General features: G+C 41.7%; 2 protein-coding genes across 6 annotated transcripts in view; one reads left to right on the plus strand and one right to left on the minus strand.

Annotated features, from left to right (window-relative positions):
- BRF1 (BRF1 RNA polymerase III transcription initiation factor subunit) overlaps window positions 1-25,924 on the minus strand; it is a 214,012-nt gene that overhangs the window by 105,418 nt on the left and 82,670 nt on the right. The window contains 2 exon segments of the mRNA XM_032235340.1: window positions 219-368; window positions 15,844-15,916. Of these exon segments, the coding sequence (XP_032091231.1) occupies window positions 219-368; window positions 15,844-15,916 (223 nt within the window).
- Window positions 7,724-15,834, plus strand: BTBD6 (BTB domain containing 6). Of its 5 annotated transcripts, XM_032235330.1 has the most exons (5): window positions 9,226-9,504; window positions 9,773-10,061; window positions 10,807-10,897; window positions 11,392-11,510; window positions 11,674-15,834. In XM_032235330.1, the coding sequence occupies exons 2-5, from the start codon at window positions 9,862-9,864 to the stop codon at window positions 12,704-12,706; spliced, it is 1,443 nt and encodes a 480-aa protein (XP_032091221.1). In that variant the 5' UTR covers window positions 9,226-9,504; window positions 9,773-9,861; the 3' UTR covers window positions 12,707-15,834. The 5 variants fall into 5 exon arrangements, with proteins under 5 accessions (XP_032091211.1, XP_032091221.1, XP_032091185.1 ...); XM_032235320.1 differs by lacking the exons at window positions 9,226-9,504; window positions 9,773-10,061 and adding an exon at window positions 7,724-7,821; XM_032235294.1 differs by having other exon boundaries at window positions 9,412-10,061.

A 25,924-nucleotide genomic window follows, 5' to 3' on the forward strand; every position in this document is an offset into this window, starting at 1 on the left:
ACTCTGGTTTATGGCCAAGGGTTAGATTAGTTCCTAAAGTTCATATCTAACCTGATTCATCTTGACATTAAACTTCTATGTACAGATTCGCCTAAAAGCACGACATTCTAAGGGTGAACATATGCAACTACTTCTTGCAAAATGAAATATACATAACACATTTCTTTGCCACTAGCTGTTGCCACTCCACACACTCCAATTCACGAGTTCTGTAATACCTGCACCACAAAGCCCTGATGGCCGTCGACCTGTGTGCATCCAGTCTCTCTTCATCTGCTGCAGGAGCCTTAAAGCTGTCATGGAGACTTCATGGTTCTTATCACCAAACTCGAGCATGTGTGCAAAACGAGGAATATATAAACACGGATCTGCCCAAAGCAAGAGGAAAAAAGTTTGTTATTACCAACCATAACTTTTCCTCTTTTATCCAGAGACTTCTCAGATTTACTCGACTTACAAAAAACACTTCACTGTCCTATTGTTTCTCCAGCTGTAGACATGAGATTGTATTTACTATCAGGAACAAAAAGAATTGTGCTTGTGGAAGGTCTTTGTTCTGGCAGAAACCTCTACTAATGGAAGGTGATGTTTTGCTGATTGTCTCTTCCCTCTGGAACTCTCAGCACCATTTTTCCCATTTCTCCAATCAGATATACAAGGACTACTGGGAGAATGGGCATTATTCAAAATTCACCACCCCTTTCATTAGGACGTATCAGACAACAAACAGCTTTCAGTAAACTGAAAGATACCAAATGTCACATGAGACAGACACACACAAAGCAACCTCTCTTTTAAAAATGAACTGTAGAAGGTGACTGCTTTGGATCAAGAAAAATTAAGGAGAGATGTTTCGCATGTTCCTTGTCTGTTTAAAACTGACCACCTTTTTTGAAGCTTCAGTAGAAATAGATACAAATGCTGTATTGCTGTTAGTCAAGTCAATGCTGGATATTCTTGCAACACAGAACAGCAGTGGAGTAATTAGTACTAGCTAGAAAAAAGGCTGCATATTTTAAATTTGTAAACCAAGAATACATTGTGACACATGATTTAAAAAAGACCTATCAAACTTGAGATATTCAAATATATATTGCCACATAAACTATGAAGTATAGAATAAATAGTGTAGGTCCAATCAATCAATCAATGTTGATAGCCCTTAAGGGTAATTTCTAAAATTATTATTTGACTCCATATTTCCAAATCGAAGATCTGTCATAGATCAATGCAGCAACTGTAGCAATGAATAATATGTACAATCACACAGACTTATCAACACCATCCCTGGTCCAAATGTGTTGAGACCAAAGCTCGCTATACCTGCAGAACTATACTGTAAAATTATGGTAGCATTAAAAATTGGGAAATGTAATCCCAAACATGCCTGGGAAGCACCTGGATGAGGAGACTAATAATGATGATTAATATCCTCATCCAGAAGGATGACAAGCAAGAGGAAAATATCCCATATGCAATTTTATATTACTTGAGACTTCTTTGAAGATATCACATTAGTTAAAAATTCCACATTAACAGATGAAATTATTTTGCTTCTACAGAAGTACAGTATTAAATTTCTCATCTCTAAAGCCATTGTATATAGATGAAAGTTTCAGCCGGCTCCAATTATTAACACACGGACTAATTCTGCTTTCATATCTCCCTCTTTACTGAAGATTAAGTTAAAGTAATCAACAGAACCAAGCCAAAAGAATAACTTCCAAAAATCAACTTAAGCTTTCATAAAAAAGTCAAATTGGTTGAGAGTTCTTCTATACTAACAAGTATATCTATTATGCCATGAAATTAGCACCATTAATGTTAACTGATTTCTAGTCCCTGAAACCAGAAATATTTGAAGACAATTTTAAATGCAATGGATTATTTATTTCAAAGATACAACTTTATGTGGGGTACTGCTCCATTTTGATTATATGGCTTAATGTCTCCTGAATGATTTGCAGGTACAGTGCAATCAATGTCTACCTAAACTATATAGCTGCTACCTGTAATTTAAAGGCTTTTATGCTGCATTGCTATGCACTTAACAGCAAGGTTCCAATCTATAATTGTTTCTCAATATTACAGAAAAACAAAACAAGATTTTAAATTCATTACTTGCATAACAAATAATGATTATTCCCCATCATAACAATTGTATTCAATAAGCAAGACATTAAAATATATTCTAAAAGATAGAAGCTATCAAGGTTACCAGAACACAGCTTTGGCTATCATTATGAAATGACAGGAAACCATCATGGTTTCCATCATTTTTCACTGAGGAACACTGCCAGTTTTCAATATCAAAGGGTCCTCTCATGTAGATGTCATATATTATTGGGGGAAGGGTGCTTGAGTTTAAGTTTCACATCATAAATAGCTATTATAATTTCACTTTGGAATTAAGCCATTTTACAATCCTAAAATAATGTATTTGAATCATAATGTTAAAATGCCATCTAAAAATAATTTATACTGCCCATCTGCCAAAATAATGCAGGCTAGCACACAATGACTAAACTAAGAACTTCCACCTAAGAGTCAAAGTATGAAGCAGAAGAGAAAATAAGTTATCAGCATTTCAGACATTAATTTCTCACTGCAAAACAATCATGTAGTAACATGGCATAGGGTATGGATAGGGCTATAATAGTTGCAAATAAATCAGTATGAGGTAATAGTGGAAAAAAGAGATATAGCAAAATCCTTTTCAGTAGTCTCATTTGAGATGGTGAGGTTGAACAACTGGCCCTGTGGTGCAGCCAGAACAATCTGGAGTGGAACACACTTAAAACTGTAGAGATTACAGTGGATTTTAGGAGGACCCTCCTATTCTACCACCATAGCCTTCCAATCCTGGCTGAATAAAAAAGTTGAAGATGAATTTAGTAAAAATCAAACAGAAGACCTAATAATAACAACAGAAAAGTCAAGTGAAAAGGTTTGAAACTGGATAATCGCCTGGAACTGAACAATGGCTTTTGGCTCAAATATCTGACTATCTTGCATCTAATTATAACTAAATAACATAATGAACTATTGCATAAAGAAGATATCAGCAACTGATTACTACCTGGCAAAACTTGTAAGAGTAAAAAAAAGGTGAAAGAAAAAACATCAGGAAACTATAAATCAATAACATGCTTGCCTACAATATTTCAATTACTTACAGGAATACATACAGCATATAGCTCCCAAGATTATTTGGAAGAAAAATACCCTTCCAGTTAAACACAAAGGCAATTAAAGGAGAAGCAGCGGGACAAAAGATCAAGTGCCAATTAAGAAAATGGTTTTGGAGAATTATGAAAACTGAAAAAGAAATTTACATATGGTTTAAATTGATTATAAAAGGAGTTTGTTTCATAACTGCATAGCTGTATCATCAAATGTTTGGAAACAACTGGTGTCAGTAAAAACATCCGAATATCTACAGGAAAAAAATAATGAAATAACAAAGGCATGTGGCTGGAAATGAAAACTATGGGCTTGTCAATGTTAGGAGAGTTATCTTCCAAGGAAACTCATTATCTCCCTTATCATTTTGTCATTGCTATGATCCCACTTTCAGTAATTTTGAAGAAAACAAATTTTGGCTACTAAATGCTAATAAAATACATGTTTGCTTTCTATGGGCTATCTGAAGCTTTATAGGAAATCAGAAATCAAAATTCAGTCATTGACAAACACTGCAAGACATCTGATAAAATAGTAAAAATTATCTTTAAAAATATGTAAAAATTATCATGTGCCAATAATGAAAACTAGGTAAGAAGTAGTTGAAAAGGAACAGGTTAAACTATTATGGGGTTTCTCAATAAAAACTCATAAAAGTCTCGGCATGAATACACCTGACTTAAGTGTGGTTGGAAAGAAGGAAGTTTGGATAATTAATGTGGCAATACAAGGAGAATAAAACAAAAGAAAAAAAAATGGAGAAAATCACAAAATATCAAGTTCTGAAAATCAAAGTTAAAAGATTATGGCATAAACTGGAGTGGTGGCCCCAGTGTTTATTGGTACTCTGGGTACCATACTGAAAAGCCTTGGACTACAAAAATTTCCATCTGTCCATTACAAAATGCCACACTATCTGAATCTGCACAAATACTACTCCGATACATAAACATCCTAGGTTTTTGCCAAGAATTTGATGTGAATGAAGGCCAACACCATAATAGCTGCTGTTGGATATATAATAATTTCATGTTCTACAGCCCAAAAGCTCTAGATAGACTACAGATAGTCCTCCAATCACAACCATTCATTTAATGACCATTTCAAATTACAACAGCACTGAGAAAACTGATTTATGACCAGTTTTCATACTTACAACTGTTGTAGCATCCCCAGGGTCATGTGATCAAAATTTGGGCACTTGACAACTGACAACTGTTACAGGGTCATGTGCTTACCATTTGTAATCTTCCCAGCAAACCAAGAAGGAAACCAGATTTGCTTAATGACCATGTGATTCACTTATCAACAATGACAAAAATATTGTAAAATGGGGCAGAAGTCACTTAACAACTGTCTTGCTTACCAATGGAAATGTTGGATTCAATTGTGGTTATAAATCAAGGATATATTTAATAGACTTCGTTGTCTTTTGTACTTACTAGGAAGTTAATTACTTCCTAGTAACTAACTAATTACTTAGTTGTCTTCTGTTAGTTACTATTAGAGGCGCACAATAAAATTAGAATAAAAATAAAATTTTGGTCAGATTTTGAGCTTTCAGGTTTCATGTAGGTAAACAATTTCTTGTATTGAGCAGTGCAGTATGATGTTGAGCAATTGTCCAATTAAAAAAAATCCCATTGGCTCTTCTCAGTGCCACTTTAAGAAAGGTAGGTCTTTTGGGAAACTAACTCAAATCAAATGATCAAACTTTGTTCTATGTTCTCCAGTTTTTTACTAGAGATACCAGTTTCTCATTTCCTCTGATGTCAATTGTTAACTATTAAATTCAAGCCCACATCCTTAGCTGATGCCCTGTTGAGCAATTCCACAAATAAAGAAAGGGCTTTGTCTTAAATGGATTTATAATTAATTAAACTTAAATAATCACTGCTAAGCATCAACATTGTTATGTACTATTTTTTTATTTTCATGTGTTCAGAAAGACTATGCATATGCATGGCATACAAATTTTCAGACAACCAGAAGCAGTACATTTTTTAAAAAAACCTAAATAATTATTAACTAGGAAAGTTGCATACATTAATATTTTTAGGGGAAATTGAAACATTCAGTTAACATGATGGTTAGCTATATATTATAGATACTACTAAATCAATGCTATAAACCTGTTTAGGAAAAAGTTAGCATTCAGATTAAAAACAAATCCTGTACATTTTTTGCATGTGTGTTAATTAGCAAGCCAAATGGTAATGCCAGAAGCTTGTCTCTGAGAGAAAATCCTGTTGCTCCATTTATATTTCTTAGCTGCAATGGGAATCTGGGTGAAGAGGAAGGTAAACATTCTTACAAAGACAGAGAGTCGGAGACAGAGATGTACAAAGGACTGTTATGTAACACCAAGGCTGTTCAGATACAACAAGAAATAGACAGTTTCCAACTGCATAAATCTGGTACAGCAAACCCTTAGGAGGGCTGATCCCCAGATCTTTAAAAGCATAAGTTGGACTGTGCCTTCAAACTTGTTTTCATTCTTAATGTGTAAAGGGCCTTTCCTCATGCAGATGAGAACGCAAAATACATTCTCCTGCACAGAATAACACTTCTTCCTCCTTGCAGAGCAAAGCAAAAATAAATGCTTCCTTCCTTTGTGGAAAATACTAGTTTGGGGACAGAACTATGCGGAGGTAATTTTTCCTCTTCCACGACTCACTCATTTTTATAATTTTGCTTTCTGCAAGAAGGTCAGGGACAAATTGGGGGTCTATAATGTAACAAAACAAGCAGTGCAAGTTTTGTTGTTCGCCCTAATGCAGAAACATATAGCTAGCTGACCTTGACAGAATTGAACAGGTTGGATGATTTAGTTCTTGGATGGGAGACCACAAGGACAGCAGCAAATCACTTATTCACGTGAATTATCCCAGTGCCTCAAGTAAAAAAGATTCTAGATTGTATTTTTGCTGGGAGAACATCACGCATAATTTTGTGCAATTATCAGGAATCAATGTCAATTACAGGGACTTTTTAAGAATAAAATCTACAATAGGAAAATTACACTCATGACTGAATCTAATAAATGTTAATTTATTAATCTATCCATAACATTTGCACAATTCTGTATATAAATTGAAAACAATAATTCAGTAGCATTTTTCATTTTCAGAGTATGTACCCATAAATTTTACAAACATTATCTTAGAAAATATCATCCTGGACAAGCTATCCAACTTTATGGAAGAAATAATAAGAAATTTTAAGTATCCAGGCATCTATATAAAAACTAACTGGGCCAGAACTACATGGTTTCTCAGTCATTTTGTTGATGGTTTCATCTTTCAGAAGAATAAAAATATTGAGTCCGTCAGAGCTAGTTCTAACCAATAAGAAAGCATGGGTTGATGAGATGAAAGCAATTACAGCTTTAAGAGGTGATTATGTCTTACTGGAGTTCAAAGAGTTCAAAAAAAATAAACACATTAGATTTCAAGAGAGTCATATCAAGTCTTGGAGAAGTACTAATCAAGATTCTTTGGGAAGAAATCCTGAAGGAAAAAAGAATGCAAGGGAATTGGGAATTTCTCAAATTAAGATACTTGGAGTAGTGTCATGTACCATTCTTGCCAGGAATGAAAGTGGGCACAACCTTCTGAAAGAGTAGAAATGTTAGGATCATGCCATGGTGTGTGTGTGTGTGAATTTAATCAATGCAGTAGTGACTATCAGAAAATCTAGTCCGCTCCCCTTGTTAACTTCTCTTCTTAGAAGGAAGGCTGTGTGTGTCTGTCAACGTAGCAACGTTAAGATGTGTGGACTTCAACATGGCTGCCTGGGGAATTCTGGGAGTTGATGTCCACACATCTTAATATTGCCAAAGTTGGGAAACACTACTTTATGTGATCTTTGCAAATTCATGGAGGACAGATGAAATGCTGAAGTATTGGAGAAGGGAAAATCTTGAACATTCATAAGTGAAACCCAGTCAGCTCCATGTCAGTAAGAGTGCATTCTGGAACAAATTATTAGGAATAGAGTTGAGTATTTTTTTAAAAAAAAATGCTTGTGGGGAGCCAGGTTTGTGAAGTTTCTTGCACCAAAGCTACAACCAGTACAAAAAAATAATAATGTTGCAGCCTTCCTTAAAACAATAACATTTATTTTGGCTGCAACTTCCTGGCCAGTTCTGTTTTTATTTCTTCTGAATAAGATTTTAAGATCTTAACATCAGGTTTCAAGATGTTAAGGACCAAATGAGACACAACTCTCAGCATTCGAAGAATTTGGGGGAAAACTCTCCATTTTTTGCCGGCACCTTTGATAACTCCGCCTTGCTTTCAGGCTGATAAAGTTTGAAAAAGCACTGGTTTGGGTAGATTTCCCCCCACACACACATACACGTTTTCGCCGAAAGGGGAGGGAGTTCAAACGGAGCCAGAAAAGATGCCTGAAAAGGAGCATTGTGTGAGGGGACGGCCAGAAGGAGCATGGGCGCCCTCGCTAGGCCGCACGGAAAAGGCTCCTTTTACTGCTGCGCTAAGCTGGGATCGGCGAGGCGCTGCCTCCCGCCTAACTGATGCTGCCCGTGCCTTCCGTTTTCATAATCATGGCTTCTGACTCCACGGATGAGCCTGCAGTGCAAACTTTCCCGACTCGGTTCGGGCAAAGGGACGCCTGGTGAGAGAGAGCGGCCGGGTAACCTGCTTCCTACTGGGGAAATTGCCAGGAGCGGGTGCGCGACTGGGTGGGGAGACTGGGGGAGATGCTAGGATCGGCGCCGCAGCGGAGTTTTTTGAACTGCAGGATGACTGGCGCTCAACGCGGGCTGCCTCCAGCGATTTCCTAAAGCCCTCTTCTCCTCCTACCCCAATCCCTATTTTGCAAACGGTCCCAAAATTAAAAGCGCCCTTGGCTCAATTGACATCGAAGACGCTAGGGCAGAATTCACACCGGCCGCTTTTATTGACGTCTCCCCCTCCCCCCCCCCACATCGCCTTGGGAGTGAGCAACCGCAAGAGGCAAGCTGAGACGAGATCTCCCCCGGGGTGGCGGGGGGGGGGGTGTGAGGAATTTCCCAAGCAACCGAAAGAGGTGGAAGGGGGAGGAGGGAATGAGCCGGCATAGCAATTTGAAACAATAAATAGTAATAAAACTCCTTCCCCTCGAAGGAATAGCGACCCTTTCTAAACGGGATTTACTTCTGGAAGAGTTTCTGCGACTCCTTTTAGGAAAGGGCGGTTGTGGAAGGTTAGGGCGGGAAGGAAGGGTTTTTTTTTTTTTTACGTTGGGCCGTCACTCCCAACTGCTGCTCCGCCGCAACATTTTCCCCTCTTTTTTTTGCGTGCGCGGTGCTCGCGCGTGCATTTATCTCCCCCCTCCATCCAACAGCGAGAGTGAATTTGGGTTTCCTGTAAATTTCCCAAATGGAGGAGGGGACTGGATTGATGGGAGAAAGGAAAGCGCGAGGGGGGAGGGATGGGGGGCGTGTGGGCGGTTCGAGAGAGCGCGAGCGAAGAATGACATATTGTCTAGCGAGAGAGACCGGCCCTCCCCTCTGGTGCCCTTTCGCCATTGGAGCAGCCGCCGATGACGCGCGGCGCTGCTGCTGACTATTTGAGGCGGCAGCAAGCAGCAACATTGGGAAGAGGTGGCGGCGGTGCTAACAACAGCAGGGAAACGGGGAGGAAGCACGTACGCGCGAGGAGCGCACACGCGGACGGCCACGGGCGCCCGGTCCTGCAAAGCCGCGGCTCCTGCCCGACTTTTGAAGTAGGGTAAGACAGGAGACGACGCAGCCTCGCCAGGAGGCGAGGAAAAAAGAAGCCTCTCCCCAGTCCGTCGCTGGGAACAACCAGGACCCGGACTCCAGCGTCAGAGGATGCTTCCCTCTCCTGCAGCTTGGCCTGGCCAGCCTCGCTTTTAAAAGCGAAAAAAGTGACAGGAAAAACTTCCGCTCGTAAAAAAAAACGGCCGGATCGTATGCCTCTCTCCTTCGTGTCCCTCGGCCTCTGGGATTTTATCGCTCGGGAGACGGAGGACTTGCAACCTGAATTGTGGAATAATAATAATAAATAACCCTAAGTGGAGATCTACAGTTGTTTCGCGGATGTTCGCCCTTCGCCTGGAAAAGGGGCGAAAGCCGGGCTTCCCGCTTCCGCGTGTCCTCCAGCCTCACCAAGAACCTTGGCAGAAGTTTACATCGCCCCGGGGTCGAGGGCTGCTCTCGCCTCTTAAAGAAAAATCGGCATCGTGACAGCTCCTCGGACTTTCCGGAGCGGGATCCGGCCAAGTCCTGCCCCGCGGCTTCAGCTTCGGAGAGCCCTTGCACCATCCCCAGCGTCCTTCCCTCCCCACCGCCAGGTGAGCGATGAGTCATTAAAGCATCATCGCTGCGCCACCAGCCGGAACACAAAAGATGCTTTAGGCACCGATCCTTCAAACAAGGCGCTGTAGTTTTGTTTTTTGCTGTCCTTCAAAGGGTGGTTGTGGTTTTTTTTAAATTCTTTGGAAGCGAGAGTGCGCCCGACTGATGGCCGCGGAGGGGGGTCCCTCCCACTGATGCCCCTGGACCATGGTTGCTTCCATGGACGGATCATGAAGTGTTTGACTTTCTTTCTTCTGCTTCCAGAGACCTTAAAGAAGTCCAAAAAGAGCGTCCGGGCCAACAGCAAAGGGGCAGCATGCTATGAGATATTGCCCCTGGGCCTCAAAAAGAAGATGGCTGCGGAACTTTACCCTGCCAGCGCCAATACCAATCTCGCAAACAGCAATAACGCCGCCGCCGCCAACACCAAGAAAAACGCCCTACAGTTCCAGCAGAGCGCGCAGCCCCCGCCGCCGCCGCCGCTGCAAAACCTCAACAACAACAACGTGGAGAGCGCTAACTGGCAGTCCTTCCACCCCACCCTGCGAGAGAGGTAAGCCCCGCTTGGGCAAGCAGCCCAGAGAAGGAAACGCGTTGTGAGGCGGCGGCGGCAGGAGCAAGAGGAAGGGAGGGCAACTTTTAAAGGCAGAGAATTGGGAGCGAAAGAGACTCGGAGCGAAAAAAGCTTCGGCACTTGCTGCAAGAACCTGGGCGTGAACTTTGTGCTGGCTTTCTGAAAGGGCCCTCCCGCACCAATGCTTTCCGTTGCAATAACAGGCAATGGAATACACCTGTCTGGGAAAACCAAGGGGTACCTCTTGTGCTCCTGGGGAGTTGAAGGGTTTCCAGAAATTGGAGAGGTTGGTCCTGTCTTGCTCAGTAAGTGGGGAGCTGATCATTCCTAGGCTCAGAAGCTAAGCGGGGATAACCTCATTACTATTCGGACTATCCTTCAGAGAACACCAGGGCAGTAGACTATCTAGGAAGCCCAAAACATCTTGGAAGACCTCTCAGTTAACAAACTATTTCTGTGGCACTACCAAGAAAACTGCACAGGTGCCTACCAAATTGCCCTAGTCAATGGAGCAATTTTCTTAACGTTGCTACTTGATGCTACTTGTCCTGTTCTGGTCGTAAGCCAACACAGAAAAGAGCTGTTGCAGTCATGATTGAAACAGTTCCAAAAAGAGGGGGAAGGGGTAGCCTGAATTGTTTGGGAGGGAGAATTAAAAAGAGTAGGGGATGGCGAGGATAGAGGTATAGGGTTAATTATGGTTCCGTTTTGTAAATCTATACAGAAACGCATTGATGTTCAACAGTGAACTTATGGCTGACGTGCATTTCATTGTGGGCCCAGTGGGGGCAGCAAAGAAAGTTCCTGCTCACAAGGTTGGTGGGATCTTTTCTATTTTTGCCATGTAGATGAATTGTGTATTAAAAGATGCTTGTTCCCTTGTCCTTTTAACTCAAGTGAGGACATTGTTGCACAAATGCAACAAAACAATTGCCTAGAAATATCAGCATGTCAGCAGTTTGGGTTTCAAGGTTGACTCAGCCTTCCATCTTTCCAAGGTTGGTAAAATGAGGACCCAAGTTGTTGGGGGCAATATGTTGACTCTGCTAACCGCTTAGAGAGGGCTATAAAGCACTGTGAAGTGGTATATAAGTCTAAGTGCTATTGCTATATATTTCCTTGCAGTTAATCTGCGGTTGAGTCACAGTAGGGGGAGGGGAGGGATCCAAACTAACAGCGGTTTTTTGAAAAAAAGTATGCTGATATATTCAGATCTAAACCATTATAGCTAAGTGGGAGATAGGAAAATTAAAGTATTTGATTCTCTGTCTACCAATCCCTGATTTTGAATTTATAATTTTTAATGCAGTATGTACTGGCAGTGGGTAGTTCGGTCTTCTACGCAATGTTTTATGGAGATCTTGCAGAGGTCAAGTCTGAAATCCATATACCAGATGTAGAACCTGCTGCTTTTCTAATCTTATTAAAGTAAGTAGTAATTCAGACAAGTTACCAATTGCATGGCTTTTTAAACCAAAAATTGAAGGACAATGAATGTAAAAGTTTAAAATCATCAAAAAAAATGTTGAAAGCTATAACTAAGAGTTGTGTGTTTTTCTTTTTTAAAAAGGGAATCTTTTTATATCCATAGGTACATGTATAGTGATGAAATCGAGCTGGAAGCAGACACTGTGCTTGCTACTCTATACGCAGCCAAGAAATACATTGTCCCAGCCTTAGCAAAAGCTTGCGTCAATTTTCTGGAGACTAGCTTAGAGGCCAAGAATGCTTGCGTTCTGCTGTCTCAGAGCAGGCTCTTTGAAGAACCAGAGCTGACACAACGCTGCTGGGAAGTCATTGATGCTCAAGCTGAAATGGCACTGAAATCAGAGGGCTTCTGTGAAATAGATCAACAGACGCTAGAGATCATTGTGATGCGGGAAGCACTAAACACCAAGGAGGTTGTGGTGTTCGAGGCAGTTCTGAACTGGGCTGAGGCTGAATGCAAGCGACAAGGGCTGCCAATTACGCCAAGGAACAAGAGGAATGTATTAGGGAAAGCTTTATACTTGGTTCGGATTCCAACCATGACTTTGGAAGAGTTTGCCAATGGGGCTGCTCAGTCTGACATCCTGACCCTTGAGGAAAGACATAACATTTTCTTGTGGTATACTGCTGCAAATAAACCGAAATTAGAATTTCCACTAACAAAGCGGAAAGGACTTGTACCTCAAAGGTGCCATCGATTTCAATCGTCTGCATATCGCAGCAATCAATGGAGGTACCGGGGACGATGTGACAGTATCCAGTTTGCAGTAGATAAAAGGATATTTATAGCAGGACTGGGACTCTACGGATCAAGTTGTGGAAAAGCTGAATACAGCGTCAAAATTGAACTGAAGAGGTTAGGCATTGTACTTGCCCAGAATCTGACAAAGTTTACATCAGATGGATCTAGTAACACTTTCTCAGTATGGTTTGAGCATCCTGTGCAGGTTGAGCAAGATACCTTTTACAATGTAAGTGCCATTCTAGATGGCAATGAACTCAGCTATTTTGGACAAGAGGGAATGACTGAAGTACAGTGTGGAAAAGTGACATTCCAATTCCAGTGTTCCTCAGACAGCACCAATGGCACAGGAGTGCAAGGAGGACAAATACCTGAACTCATTTTCTACGCATGATGCATTTCACTTAGATTGTATTCCAGGGCTGTTCTACATATTAATAGATACTCTGATCTGACTAAAAGACTGCAGAGCAGGCCAGAGTATTATAGTACTTACTTATCTATTTACCATCAGGCTATGAAATTAAGTGAAGGAATGCTCTTGAATTTAATCTTATTTTATTTATTCATAAGCTATTTGACTTAATTATTAAACTGCAGTATGCAGAGCAAGAAATGTTTTAAAAAATTGCACATGATGTGCATTTATTTTGTATATAGACAACTAACGGCTGAGACTGACTCAACTAGAATGTTATAAAGTAGAGCAGTTTGAGAACCTGTTGAATATAAAACATTTTTACTTGTCCTAAATCCTTATGTGCTTTGCTCATTATTAATCCTCTGGTACTTGAACCACATCAATATATGCAGAAATAGTAACACTTTTTTTAAAGATGAAACATAAGGTGTTATAATTCCACATCTATGTAAACAAAACCTCTTACTAAGACTGAAGACACATCTGAAACTAAGATTGCACTACAGAACAAACATTTATTTTTATATAGCATTAGTGGAAATGTATGTCCCTAAAACATAATGAGTAAAATAAATATAATTTCCCAGGAGATGAATTTCTCTTGTTATAAACATATGTACAAAGAAAAGGAACATCTAAAATTTCATAATTCTGTAACACAGCAACAGAATCTATAGTATAATAAAATTGTTATACAGTGCTTTCCTCTTGATCAACAAAAGCCACTTCACTGTGGCTGTATTCATAGATCATGATTAATCTACCCAGCACACACCAATCAAACTTTGTATCAATATAGCTACCAGACCCTTGTTTGACTTATTTAACCATATTGTGTGGAAACAGGCTTGAAAGTGTTTTCAAAATTTTAGTCCTATGTTTGTTTACAGAATGGTAAGCTAATAACTATGGGCAGGCAGCTATTTCCTCTCACAAAACATTTTTCATTACTTGGTTCCATGTGTCCAAATTGATTTGTCACAGATCATGTAAGGAAATGTAATAAACACATTCACTTGATTTTCAACATCAGAATACTACAGGAATCTACTTTGAATACCATGGCATTTACTTCTGAGAAAGTAAACTGAGGATCAAGCTGTTTAATTTAGTCTTTATAATTTAATAATCCCCAGGAGGAGATTGTCAGCCATCTGTATATGTAACTATAGAGACAGCCCAAGAGGCATGCAACAAAACTATCACAAATTGTTATCTTGCAGCTACTGCGCTCTACAAAATGAGGTTTACTTAGTGTCCTTTCCACTCCTGTTCATCCAGCAATGGAGACGTATGCTCATCAAACCACAGGCACTTAACTGGGCAGTAGTATCTGCCAAGATCTAAAGGAGCTTATGAGCTATGTAACCAAGGGGATTCCGGATTTGTTTTCCATGACACATTTCTACTATAGGAGGAAACTTCACAATATTTAACAGAAGTATGGGTGTATATATAATGTCCGATATAGTTCCTCATGTAACCTTTTTAATAAGCATCATTCTAAAATTACGAGATAAAAGCAAATTCCTTTTCAATCTCAATATTGTGCTAAATTTATATATTAAAATGTATGATATTAATATGATAATTGTCTGTGATCCATCTCTGAAAATTTAAAATTCCTGATAACAGTTATAAGGTCCCCTTACACAGCTATAGTCTTAAGTAATTAGACTGAAAAAGCATCTCTGAATTATATCCTAAATACATATCCTACTATGTGAAACCAACAGCATAATCATCTAACCAGCATGCACAACAAGCTAATTTAGGGAAACATCTCGCATAGCTTGCCAGCACTGTTGCTAGGAGCATTAGTCAAAACATCCCTGGTTCAAATGACTTCTCTCCCATTACCACTCCATATGGTCATAGGCAAGCCACTTTCTCAAGAATAATGGTCTGTTTTAAGATTACTCAGATAATATACAAAGTGCTTTAGACACTCTAAAATGGTATATAAATTATTCAGAATGTCAGAAATGAATTATTCTACTTTTTGTTAGCAGTAAATTTTGACATTTTCTAACATATCACGCCACTTTCCCAGTATCTTCAGAAATGACTTAATGAAAATGTTCAGTTCATTTCTGACATCATGGTATAATGCCGTTACCACTGTTGATACATCAAAGCTGTTAAGAATATTTTTATAGGGATTAGTACCGCACACTAGAGACAATATGATACTAAGACAATGGTTGGGCATTTCTCTGTTTTCTGCAAAAGCAGCACAAGCACATTTCTTTTGTCATAGAAATGTTCTTTGTACATTTAAACTCTGTCTATAGAGCTCTTACAAAAATTTGGATTTTCTTTAAATCATCTTTTTCAAAACAAATAATGACCTGGTTTGCTTACAAGTCTAAGTTATAATGAATAGCTTAGAAAAACTAACAGTATAGTATGTCTAAGCATGAACCAGGTCACAGAGTCAGTGGTATATATAACATCACTATTATAATTACTGTCCACAACTCTTGATGTAGAAAGGATCATGTTTTGGATTTTGCAAAATTGCAAAAGCAACATTACCCTTTTTTAAGGAGACAGACCTCAAATCTCAAACTTCAAGGAGACAGGCCTCAAATCCCTCTAAAATAATCAAGCTCTTTATTATTCATTCACTTTCCTTTTCTACTTTTAACATTGTAAATCCTCATCACATATAATCCTGGGAAAGAATAAACTTTGTTTAAGTAGCTGTTGGCAAATGCAATATTCTATATTTGGGCTTTGTTCCATGTTCATGTCTCTGCATGCTCTAAAGTACATTTGCCATTAAGTCCAAAGCACTTATTACCATCCTTATTTTATTTCTGTTGAATGTTAGTTCAAATATATGTTTTGTTACAGTTACTTCAAAAGATGGATATAACTGGAAGAAGTCACACTGATAATTAGAAGTAATCAGCTTTACTTCAGTTTCAGTTTTAAGGTAAATCCTGAGCTTACGTAGACAGCTTTCATTTCTAGATTCCTCCAGTCTTAATTCTGAAGTATCTTTAAATACCAGTTAAACAACCCATGTAAGTATTTTTGAAAAGCTGCCATGAGATGATGATACATTGTAACTACATATCAAAAGCCAACTTATTTAAAAATACCTATAGCTGGAGCATTTATGCAGAGCTCTCGGGCCAACAGAAGAAATGTTTTTCCCAGCACATAGACGTTCACCTGTATAAAGGGAAAAAAATGATTCTTTGAATTATGAAGCAGAAGAATATATCTGTCTTTAGAATTAACAGCCTGAAAATAATCATCTAATGTTTAAATAAGCATCAAAATGTTTTCAAATAAATCTCAAATTTCTCTGACACAGCCAATTACTTAACCGAATTATTTAGCAGGGGGGAAAAAGCCTAATAGATTGCACGTAATTTTGACTTTGTGCTACCAGAGGGAAAAACAGGTTATGTTTATATAAGATAGGGTAACCAATTTTCACTGAAATTTTCATTGGCCAGCAGCCCCTTCCTTTGAAAAGCTGCTTCTAAATCTTAGATGACCATCCAGAATAAAACGGAATACAGCACAGAATTCTGCAGTAAAGAGAAATAATGAAAATTCTATGGGAGTAGTTTAAAGCCTCTACAGTACTAATGCAAAACTACAAAAAGAGTTTTGTAGTCTACAAAAACAGATACTTTGTCATTTTCCAAGATTCTTCTCATATATGAACTTCTATGTTCTTTTAATGCCCTTTATTTTTCCTAAGCATTTTTATTCAGGTTTACATACATATTTTAATCAGTTATGTAACTGATTGGGTACCAGCTCAATTATAACAGTTATGATTTACTGATATAATCAACCAATCCCTAAATAACTGAAAGTTTAATCTATATTGGTTTAATATTACTGGAATAGAAGAAGCATGGCTCCCAATTGCAAGATTGCTAATAAGTAAGATATGAAAAGTGTGTCTTGATTCTTCTACTTCAGTGGTCCGAGTTCCAGGTTGTCTCTTTGAAATATATGGGAGAAAGAAGCTACATCAATCTTGCAGACAAATATACAAACTAACATAGCACTGCATTATCCCAATATATGAAAGGTAATCTTCTGAGATCAGGTGAAATTCCCTGTGAATTATAACCTAAACAGAACTATCCTGCCATAAGCGTCTGTAGTTTCTGCAGTTTCAAAAATCTGTTTACCACCCCACGTGCAACGAAGGTAAAAATAAAAACAAGGAAGCAAATAGCCTTGCACTTTATCTTCAGAGGTGTCAAAGAGAAGTGCAAAGTAGATAAACGTCTTCCCAGGGCAAAAGGAGGAGGTGTGAAATAGTCAACTAGTATTTCCCTTAGAGTACCCAAAGCTCCTAATCTACCAATACAAGTGATTCTCAATTTTATTTTCAGTTATTGGGACAATGAAAAAATAATGATCAAGTAGCATAAAGTGTAGAGAAAAGGTCAGTACACAGTGTCATCCAGAAAAACTGGATGACGCTGCTAACAACATCCTCAATACTGTTCAACACGTTCAGAATTTCAAAGTAGACTTTCTTAATACATCTGTGGACAGCAGGCTATGAATCATCTCATTCAAGAATTCTTGGTAACTTACATTCTCCATGCTTGTTAATCATTTGTTCTTTACTGTATCCAGAACTATGCAATGCATAAAATTTTGTAAATTTACTGAAGATAAATTTTACTGCAGATTTTTTAAATCAAAAACCCTACAGCTTTAACACTTTTGCCAAGTTGTAATTTCATGCTTTTTCACTGAGTAGCTATAAAAAACTGATCAACAATCCATGTTTTGTTTGAGAAGTCAAACGGTTATCTGAGCCAAAAGCTGTAATACTCTCTTATTCTCTCATTACATTTATGTTCATACCTTTCCATTTAAAGAAAGAGGTAATTAATATATTAATTAATGGATCAGTTTGGTGCAGTGATTACAATGTTGATCTAAAAACCAGGAAACTATGAATTCTAGACTTTGACCAACCTCTTTCTCTCTGTCAACACAACCTACCTAACAAGGTTGTTATTGTGGGGGGAAAGAAAAGGAGGAAGGAGTATTAGGCATGTTCAGCACCTTGGTTACTTATAAAGTAAAAATCAAATAACAAACACTTTGAGCTACCATTCTCTACTCTCTACTTAGCCTTCTTTGTGGCAAGTTAAAATAACAGCAGTCCTCTAGGTTACTTCAGTGTTGTTAAGCCAGCAGAATGAAAGCAGAGGTCTGTCATGGCCAATTTCAAATTAATTGCAAAGAGAGAGGTGAAGAAAATAAAGGGAAATACAGGTGGAATGATTACCAATTATTAGGACCCAATATCGTAAAATACTATTTCAATTTAGATGCCATATCGCATCTCCCCAGATATTTTAAAACCATCTATGTTCTTAAGACATACCATATTATTCCAGTATCTCAAAAATTCAAAGGAGAAATTGGCTGGATTCAAATATAAATATAAATTCTAACACAGTCAGTTGTTTGGAGTGTATGTATCAACTCTTATATTGTTCAACAAATCAAAATCACAAATCCACCATCAAAATTATGTGTGAATATATCCACAATTCCAAACCAGAGTTTACAATAGAATTAGAACTCCATAATTTAAAACTTAAAGCATGGGTTAGGATTTTTAATCTAAAGGGGCAAAGATTTAGAGTTGCACATATAATCATCCTCAACACTCCCTTTTCTACAGAGCAGCTTTTTCAGATGCAAGGCAGTGGCCATAACTGCAGTCACTCTTAATGAAAAAGGGTGTTGGTACTTACCTGATACACCTCTTCTAATAAGGGGGAGATAGCATCCATGTATGGGTTGACACTGTCCATATCCTGATTGTACTGAGTCTGATTACTAATTAATTAGCGAGCCTTATAACCCCCTTCTGGTGCGGCTCCACTCAGTTTTTCGACGAAGAAAATAAATACAGACTCAAAGGTGTTATCCAACAATAGCTTTAGTAAAAAAACTCATGAACAGTACAAATAGCACTGAACCCTTAAGGAAGTCAAAGGTATACACAACATGGAGACACAACTAAATCTGATGCAGCAGATGGGAGGGGCTGGATGCTGTCTCCCCCTTATTTGAAGAGGCGTATCAGGTAAGTACCAACGCCCTTTCTCAATAAGGGTGGAGATAGCATCCATGTATGGGACATACCCAAGTCCAACCGTTCTCAAGGGAGGGTAGTAGACCGTTCTAGCTGATGACTCTCAGACCTGACTGCTTGCAAGACTCTACGAACAAAGGCTGCATCCGGAGAAATGAACTTATCTAATCTGTAGTGCCTGATAAAAGGCGAGGGGGATGCCCACGCCGCGGCCCTGCAGATCTCATCCAAGGAGGCTTGAGTAGCCCACGCCGTGGTGGAAGCAGCGTTCCTCGTGGAATGAGCAGTGATGCTGCTCAGTGCCGCCTCCCCTTTGGTCTCCGGACTCGCTTCAAGATGCTAGTTATTACTTATAAAGCCCTACATGGCATTGGACCTGGGTACCTGAGAGACCGCCTCCTGCCAATTACCTCCCAAAGACCAATTCGATCGCACAGGCTTGGCCTTCTCCGGGTTCCATCTGCCAGCCAATGCCAGCTGGCGACTCCCCGGGGGAGAGCCTTCTCTGTTGCTGCTCGGCCCTCTGGAATGAGCTCCCCGTGGAGATCCGGACCCTTACTACCCTCCCGGCCTTCCGTAAAGCTACTAAGTCCTGGCTGCTCCGGCAGGCTGGGGGCTGTTAAAGCACCCAGCCCCATTTTAACTGTGACTGTTGTGGATTTTAAAATTGTTTGTATTGCCTTATTTATTCCCTCCCCTATTTATTGTGAGCATCCCGGAGTCCTTCGGGAGTGGGCAGCATACAAAACCAATAAACCTAACCTAACCTAACCTAACCCCTTGTGATTCATATGCCATCCCAATGCAACGCCTGACCCACCTGCCAATGCAAGCCACAGATACCTTCTGACCCAGGGATGCAGTATGAAAAGAGACAAAAAGCATCTCCGTCCTACATACTGGAGATGTATGATCTATATAAATTTGAAGCCACCTGTTGCCTAATGGTGTTAGGTGAGAGTCCCCTGTCCAGCCTGTCCTGCAAGAACTCCAGCACCTGGGGAACAGAGGAACTCTCTGGAATGATATGATTACTGGAACTCCAAGTACAGAATATTTTCCACGTGGCATTGTAGATGCGTGTCATGGACGGCCTCCTGGAGGCCTGAATCGTGTTAATGACTGTCCGAGTACTCGTCCCCTCTCAGAGTGAGCTGCTCAACCGCCAGGCGGTCAACTGAAGCCATCAGGCCTCCAGGTGCTGCAGCGACCCCTGGGTGAGGGCTATCCGGTCCGATGGGATCCTCCAGGGTCGCTCTGATGACAATGTCTGAAGGTCAGTGAACCATTGTCACCGTGGCCAGTAGGGGGGCTATCAGGATGATCTCCGCCCGGAGACTGATGACTCTACAGATCACCCTGGGGAGGAGGGGTGTAGGTAGAAAAGCATAAAGCAGACCCCTTGGCCAGGGACTGCAAAGGGCGTCCATCCCTTCCGCTTCCGGTGTGTGGAATTTCATGTGGAACCTGGGGACTGTGTGTTGGAAGGGGTGGCAAACAGGTCCATGATCGGCGTTCCAAAGAGTCTCGTAATCTCCTGAAAAAGAGAAGGGTGTAACCACCATTCTGCTTGGTCTACCTTGGTTCTGCTAAGCCAGTCAGCTCTAACATTAGCCACCCCCAAAATATGTTCAGCTGTGATGGACAAGAAGTTCTTTTCAGCCCAGGCTCCCAGAGAACTAGTTTCTAGCATGAGATCCTTAGACCTGGTCCCCACCCTGCCTATTCATGTGGGCTTTGCCATGATATTATCCGTTAGGATCAGCACGAGTTGTTCGGAGATGAGGGGCCGAAATTCTAACAGAGCCAATTGTATAGACCTAAGCTCTAACCAGTTAATACGCATGGTGGCCTCCTCCCAAGACCACTGACCCTGGATGATGTGCAAACTCATGTGGGGCCCCCAGCCATATAGGCTGGCGTCCGTGGTGATGGTGACCCTGTCACCCACCCTAAAGTGACACCCCTTCAAAATGGCGGAAGACCTCTACCACCTAAGCGCCTGTCGGACCTCCCCAGGCACAGCCACCCTCACTAGGGAGTTACTGATTCTCCTCTTCTGGAAGGGAAGTAAAAACCACTGGAGATCTCTAGTGTGAAGTCTAGCCCAGGGGACTATGGCAATGGCTGGCACCATCTTTCCTAATAGCTTAGAGAGACTGGCCAATGTAGGCCTACGTTCCTTCTCTATGTCTATCACCATCTGTTTCAGTCTACTAACTTGTTCTTTAGACAGAAAGACCTGACCCTCCACCGAATCGATCCAGGCTCCCAGGTGTAGAATTCTGGTGGTAGAGGAGAAATGACTCTTGGTCTCATTGATGGAGAACCCATGGGTATGCAGTGTTTGTAGTGTGGTGTGGAGGTCGGCCCTGACCCTGGTCTCTGAGGCCGACTGGACCAAGATATCGTCAAGGTAAAGTTGGACTCTGACCGGCACGGTGCGTAAGTAGGCTGCCAAAGCAGCCATAACCTTAGTAAAAACTCTGGGGAGCAGAAGAAAGGCCAAATGGCAACGCCGTGTATTGGTAATGGTAAGAGTTGTAACAAAAATGTAAATACTGTCCGTGTTCCTCCAGAATGGGTATGTGCAAGTATGCTTCTGTAAGATTGACCGATATAAGAAAATCACCCTCGCAAATCCCCTCCAAAATTGAATGTAAAGAATGCATCTTAAAATGTCTACACCTGATGAACTTGCTTAACCTTTTTAAATCAAGGATGGCCCTCCACCCCCCAGAGGCCTTTGGGATGACAAATAACAAGGAATAAAAACCCTGGTGGACCTGGTCAGCAGGGACCTCTTGTATGGCCTCTATGTCCAGGAGGTGTTGAATCGCTGAACACATTAACAGACTCCTCTGGGGGTTACTAGAAACTGGGCATTGAAGGAATGAACTAGGGGGGTGGGAGACGAACTCCAAGGCCAGACCAAACCTGACTGTGGCTCTGACCCAGGCGCCAGAAGTTGTGAACTCCCATTGGTTTGGGAAAAGTTGCAGTCATCCCCCAATGGGATTCTCGGCCTGGGACAGTCTAAGGTTTGCGGTAGTATCAGTTATCCCCCCCCCCCGGAAAGGGTCTTTTAGTTTGGCCCCTTCTTGGCTGCCGATACTGCTGTTGGTTTCAGGAGTGGTAGCTGAATCCGCCTTGCTGGCAAAACCCTGATGGGGAATAAACTGATTGTCTGAAAGATCCCCCATAATCATGGGCCCTGAACTGTTGGCATCTAGGGTAGGGTGTGGATCGGGCAAAGCCCTTCTTAGGTTTAGAGAGTAGGATCTTATGCTTATCCTTTCCCTTGACTAATAACGGATTGTGAGTCCCCGAAGAGGGCTCCCCTTTATATGGTTCCGATGCCAGGCGCCACTTGTGCTTGACATCAGATTGCAGAGCCACAGAAGCCCTTGTGAGGCCATCGAAGAGGCCATGGCACTCAGTGTGGCATCCACGGTGAATTGTACAGCTGCAACTATTTTGTTTAAGTCCTGATGGGCTCGTGAATTGCCCACTGGGGTCCGCTCCTGCAGCTGTTGGAGCCAAGAGAGACTGGAGCAGGAAGAGAAGGACGCAGCCATGGAGGCCTGCACTGCCTAGGCTGCTGCTTGATGACCCCGCTGGAGGACTTGGTCAGCCCATCTGTCCTCCGGCTTAAGGATGTCTTCCTGTGCCCCGGGCAGTGTGGTATTGGAATGTAGCACTGCAATGGGGTATCGACGTTGGGCCACAAGAGGGATTTGTCGAGGGCCTCAGCAACATTGTAGAACCTTCTATTGTTAGCAGAAAGAGCTGGACATGATGCTGATGTTGCCCACTGCCTCTGCACCGTGTCAATGAATAACTGAGACACTGGTATGGTATCAGCTTCCATCTTATGCTCTGTAAACAATACCTTGGCCGATGGGAGGTTGCACCGGGACAAGGGTGGTGACTGCCGGAATTTTGATGAGGATGCCTTGGCCTTAGTCAACAACGGCTTGAACAGAGCGGGAGGGAGAGGCCTGCGCACGTGGGCTTCTCAGGATCTGGTTCATCCTCACCTGAGAGGTCAGCATCTCTGATCTCCCTTTCTTCCGACACAGAAGAAGAGCTGCGGATACGTTCGGCCGGAGGCAGGTGAGCAAGTGGCTCTGTAGGTGCCCCTGCTCGTGGCGTAGCTCGGGCGCCCCCCAACTGTGCCCCCTGGGATCTCTTCTGGAGGCCCACCACAATGCCCTGTCTGATGACCTAGGCGAGGAAGTCTTGGATTCCTGAAGCCATTGCCAGCGTGGTGGTCCATTGCCCTTCAGGCCTAAGACCGGCCACAGTCGGGGTAAAGGTGGCCTCTGCTGGCTTGCTCTGCGGTCTGGATATTGCACTGCCCCAAAGCCCAGAGGTATCTATAGGAAGCATCGGGCTAAAAGGCCCCTGGCTGATCTTGAGTTGCAAAAGTGGCAAGGGACTAGGACGGCCCACTGGAGGGGGTAAATTATCTGGGTGTTGCTGTGTAGGCTCCGACTCCTCCCTATGAGATGTCTTGGAGCTTGACTTGGATGTCTTCTTGGTCTTGGACCCCTTAGTAGATGAAGAGGAGGAGGCTGGACGCCTTTCCTCCTGAGGGGGCCTGAGGTGACGAGCGTGAGGGAGGGGAGGGCGCTGCTTGCCCCAGTGTGAGGAGGCCTGGATCAGTCTCAGAATTGCTTCTGACAGCGCCCGCCATGAGGACCTGTCTGCTGCTGTCAGCCATTGAGGTAATCGGCCCAATCACAACTCTTAAAATGGTGTCCGCGACTTGATCTGGGCTCTGCCCACAGCCAAAATGGCGTTTGTGCTCTTTTTGTGATGATCCAGGCCTGGCTGGGCCGACCGCAGGCTTGCGGAGGCCTCGCAGTCCTTGGCGGCTTGCCCGGGGGTGCACAAAAAGGGGCGATTCCCATTTTACATCCGACCTGTCTCCGGCCCTTGGGAATTAGCGGGGTGCTCCCGTGTGTCTGTCCGGGCAATGGGAGAAGGTGCGCGTGGTGGGGAGATGACAGGCTCCCTTAGCGAGCCACGGCTGGAAGGAGAAGCCCCGCAGGGAGGCTGCGATCCAGGCCAGGAATCAAATGCCCGCTCCTTTTCCCCTTCAGGAGACAGTCACGATGTGACAAGAGTCACAGGGGTAGGAGATATTCAGGATACACACAAGCCTGCGGGCCAAAGCCCTTTGGCTATGAACTATGGACCTTGAATGGTTCAGCCAGAAGTACTCACGGGCCCAACTTTCAGCCGCAGTAGCCAGGCCACTTGTAGAAATTTCAAACTCACAATTATCAGAAGAAAGGTTGGATAACCCGCTCGTCCCAGAGTGGACTGAGTCGGAAAAACTGGGTGGAGCCGCGCCAGGAGGGGGTTATAAGGCTCGCTAATTAATTAGTAATCAGACTCAGTCCAATCAGGGTACAGACAGTGTCAACCCATACATGGATGCTATCTCCACCCTTATTGAGAACCCCAAAGTACCAATGTTATCTACACTGTAATTTCAGATCCTGGCTTGCCAATTGTAAACTCTGATTTCTCAATTTATATTTTATAGAAGTAATAGTTAAACTTCTTAGCATGATTTCAGATGACGTCTAAATTGACTTACTAAGTTAGACATGGCAAAGTGAAACTTAGTTCATATACTCAAAAAATATTATTATTAAGCATTTTATCTAATCTTTAGCTGAAAAAAGCTCAACAGCTAAATTGAGAGATTAGATTGGATAAGACTTGTCTGTCAGTCTACAAGTACTTTATACCACTTCAAACAAAAAGAATCTAAGCAGCTTAGAAAAGTAATTTACCATATACAGGTAGTCTTCAACCATTCAAAGTTACAACGGCACTGATGACCATTTTTCCACTTAGAACCATTGCAGCTTCCCAGTCACATGATCAAAATTCAGATGCTTAGTAACTGATTCATATTTATGATGATTGCAGAATTCTAGGGTCATGTGATCCCCTTTTGCCAACTTCTGACAAGCAAAGTCAATAGGGAAGCTGGATTCACTTAACAACCATGTCACCAACTTAACACCTGTAATGATTCACTTAACAACTGTGGCAAGAAAGGTTGTAAAATGGGGTAAAATTCACTTAACAAATGTCTTACTTAGCAACAGAAATGTTGGGTTCCATTGTGGTCATAGGTTGAGGACTACGTGCATAACCATATAAAACATACATACATAATATCAAAAATTGAAAATCAGCAGAAGCTTTAGCAGCCATCATGAACCATTCTGTACTCACAGACCAAATATCTACAACCTCAGCATCTCAATTCTCTCAACTGACTGCCTAATCATCCAATTTCCACCAACATTTTATCTTAAGGATACTGGAGGCAGCCAGTACCATAGGAGGGGAGCACTGGCAAAGAATGCTCTCTTTCAAGGTTCTTCTCAACATACCTTATAGGGGATGGAACTCCACTGGCCTATCATGTTAGAGTGGGCAGACTCTACATGGAGCAACAGATGTGCACAAATCTAGACAGTCAGCCATAAAGAACTAATTGTTACTAGCACTTCTAAACAAATAGACAATTAATGCTATGACAATACTGGGATATCTGTTAGGCAGCTGCATTCTACAGGTGATCCTCTGGATTAGCCTCATGTTTGGCAAGTTCCTTTAGCATTTCCCAATATGTGAGGTGCACCTCCCTTTTAGGAAATACAGACAATCCTGGGCAGCTATGGAGAACCTTTCAGTTATACATTCGTACAAGAAGTCACCTTCCACAAAATCTAATTGTATTGTTTGTATTGTTCATTTATATTTACTTGGTGTTTGGATTTTTAGAGGAGATGCGTATATTAAGATTATACTAAAGGGAGGTGTGATAGCAAAACCTGCTTTAGGAGGATGACAAGGGCACGGATGACCAACCATATCATACCTCCTCTTCTAGGAACTGGAATTTGTACACCAACCAAAGCTAGGCAAAAGTTTCTTCTGGCCACAGCATTATCTTGGTCTTCAGCAGGAGCTATGAGTCCAGGAGAATTTTCGGACTACAGATAACCAGCTTCTTGGTAAGTAAAGCTCCTTCAAAAGTTATGGTGGAGGGA

The sequence above is a fragment of the Thamnophis elegans genome, chromosome 1 (genome assembly GCF_009769535.1).
Source record: "Thamnophis elegans isolate rThaEle1 chromosome 1, rThaEle1.pri, whole genome shotgun sequence".
NCBI classification, from domain to species: Eukaryota; Metazoa; Chordata; class Lepidosauria; order Squamata; family Colubridae; genus Thamnophis; species Thamnophis elegans.

Coding starts and splice junctions, on each gene's coding strand:
- BTBD6 (XM_032235294.1), top strand. CDS start 9,703: ATGCCCCTGGACCATGGTTGCTTCCATGGACGGATCATGAAGTGTTTG. Junction 10,062..10,806: donor CACCCCACCCTGCGAGAGAG/GTAAGCCCCGCT, acceptor AAATCTATACAG/AAACGCATTGATGTTCAACA. Junction 10,898..11,391: donor AGAAAGTTCCTGCTCACAAG/GTTGGTGGGATC, acceptor TTTTTAATGCAG/TATGTACTGGCAGTGGGTAG.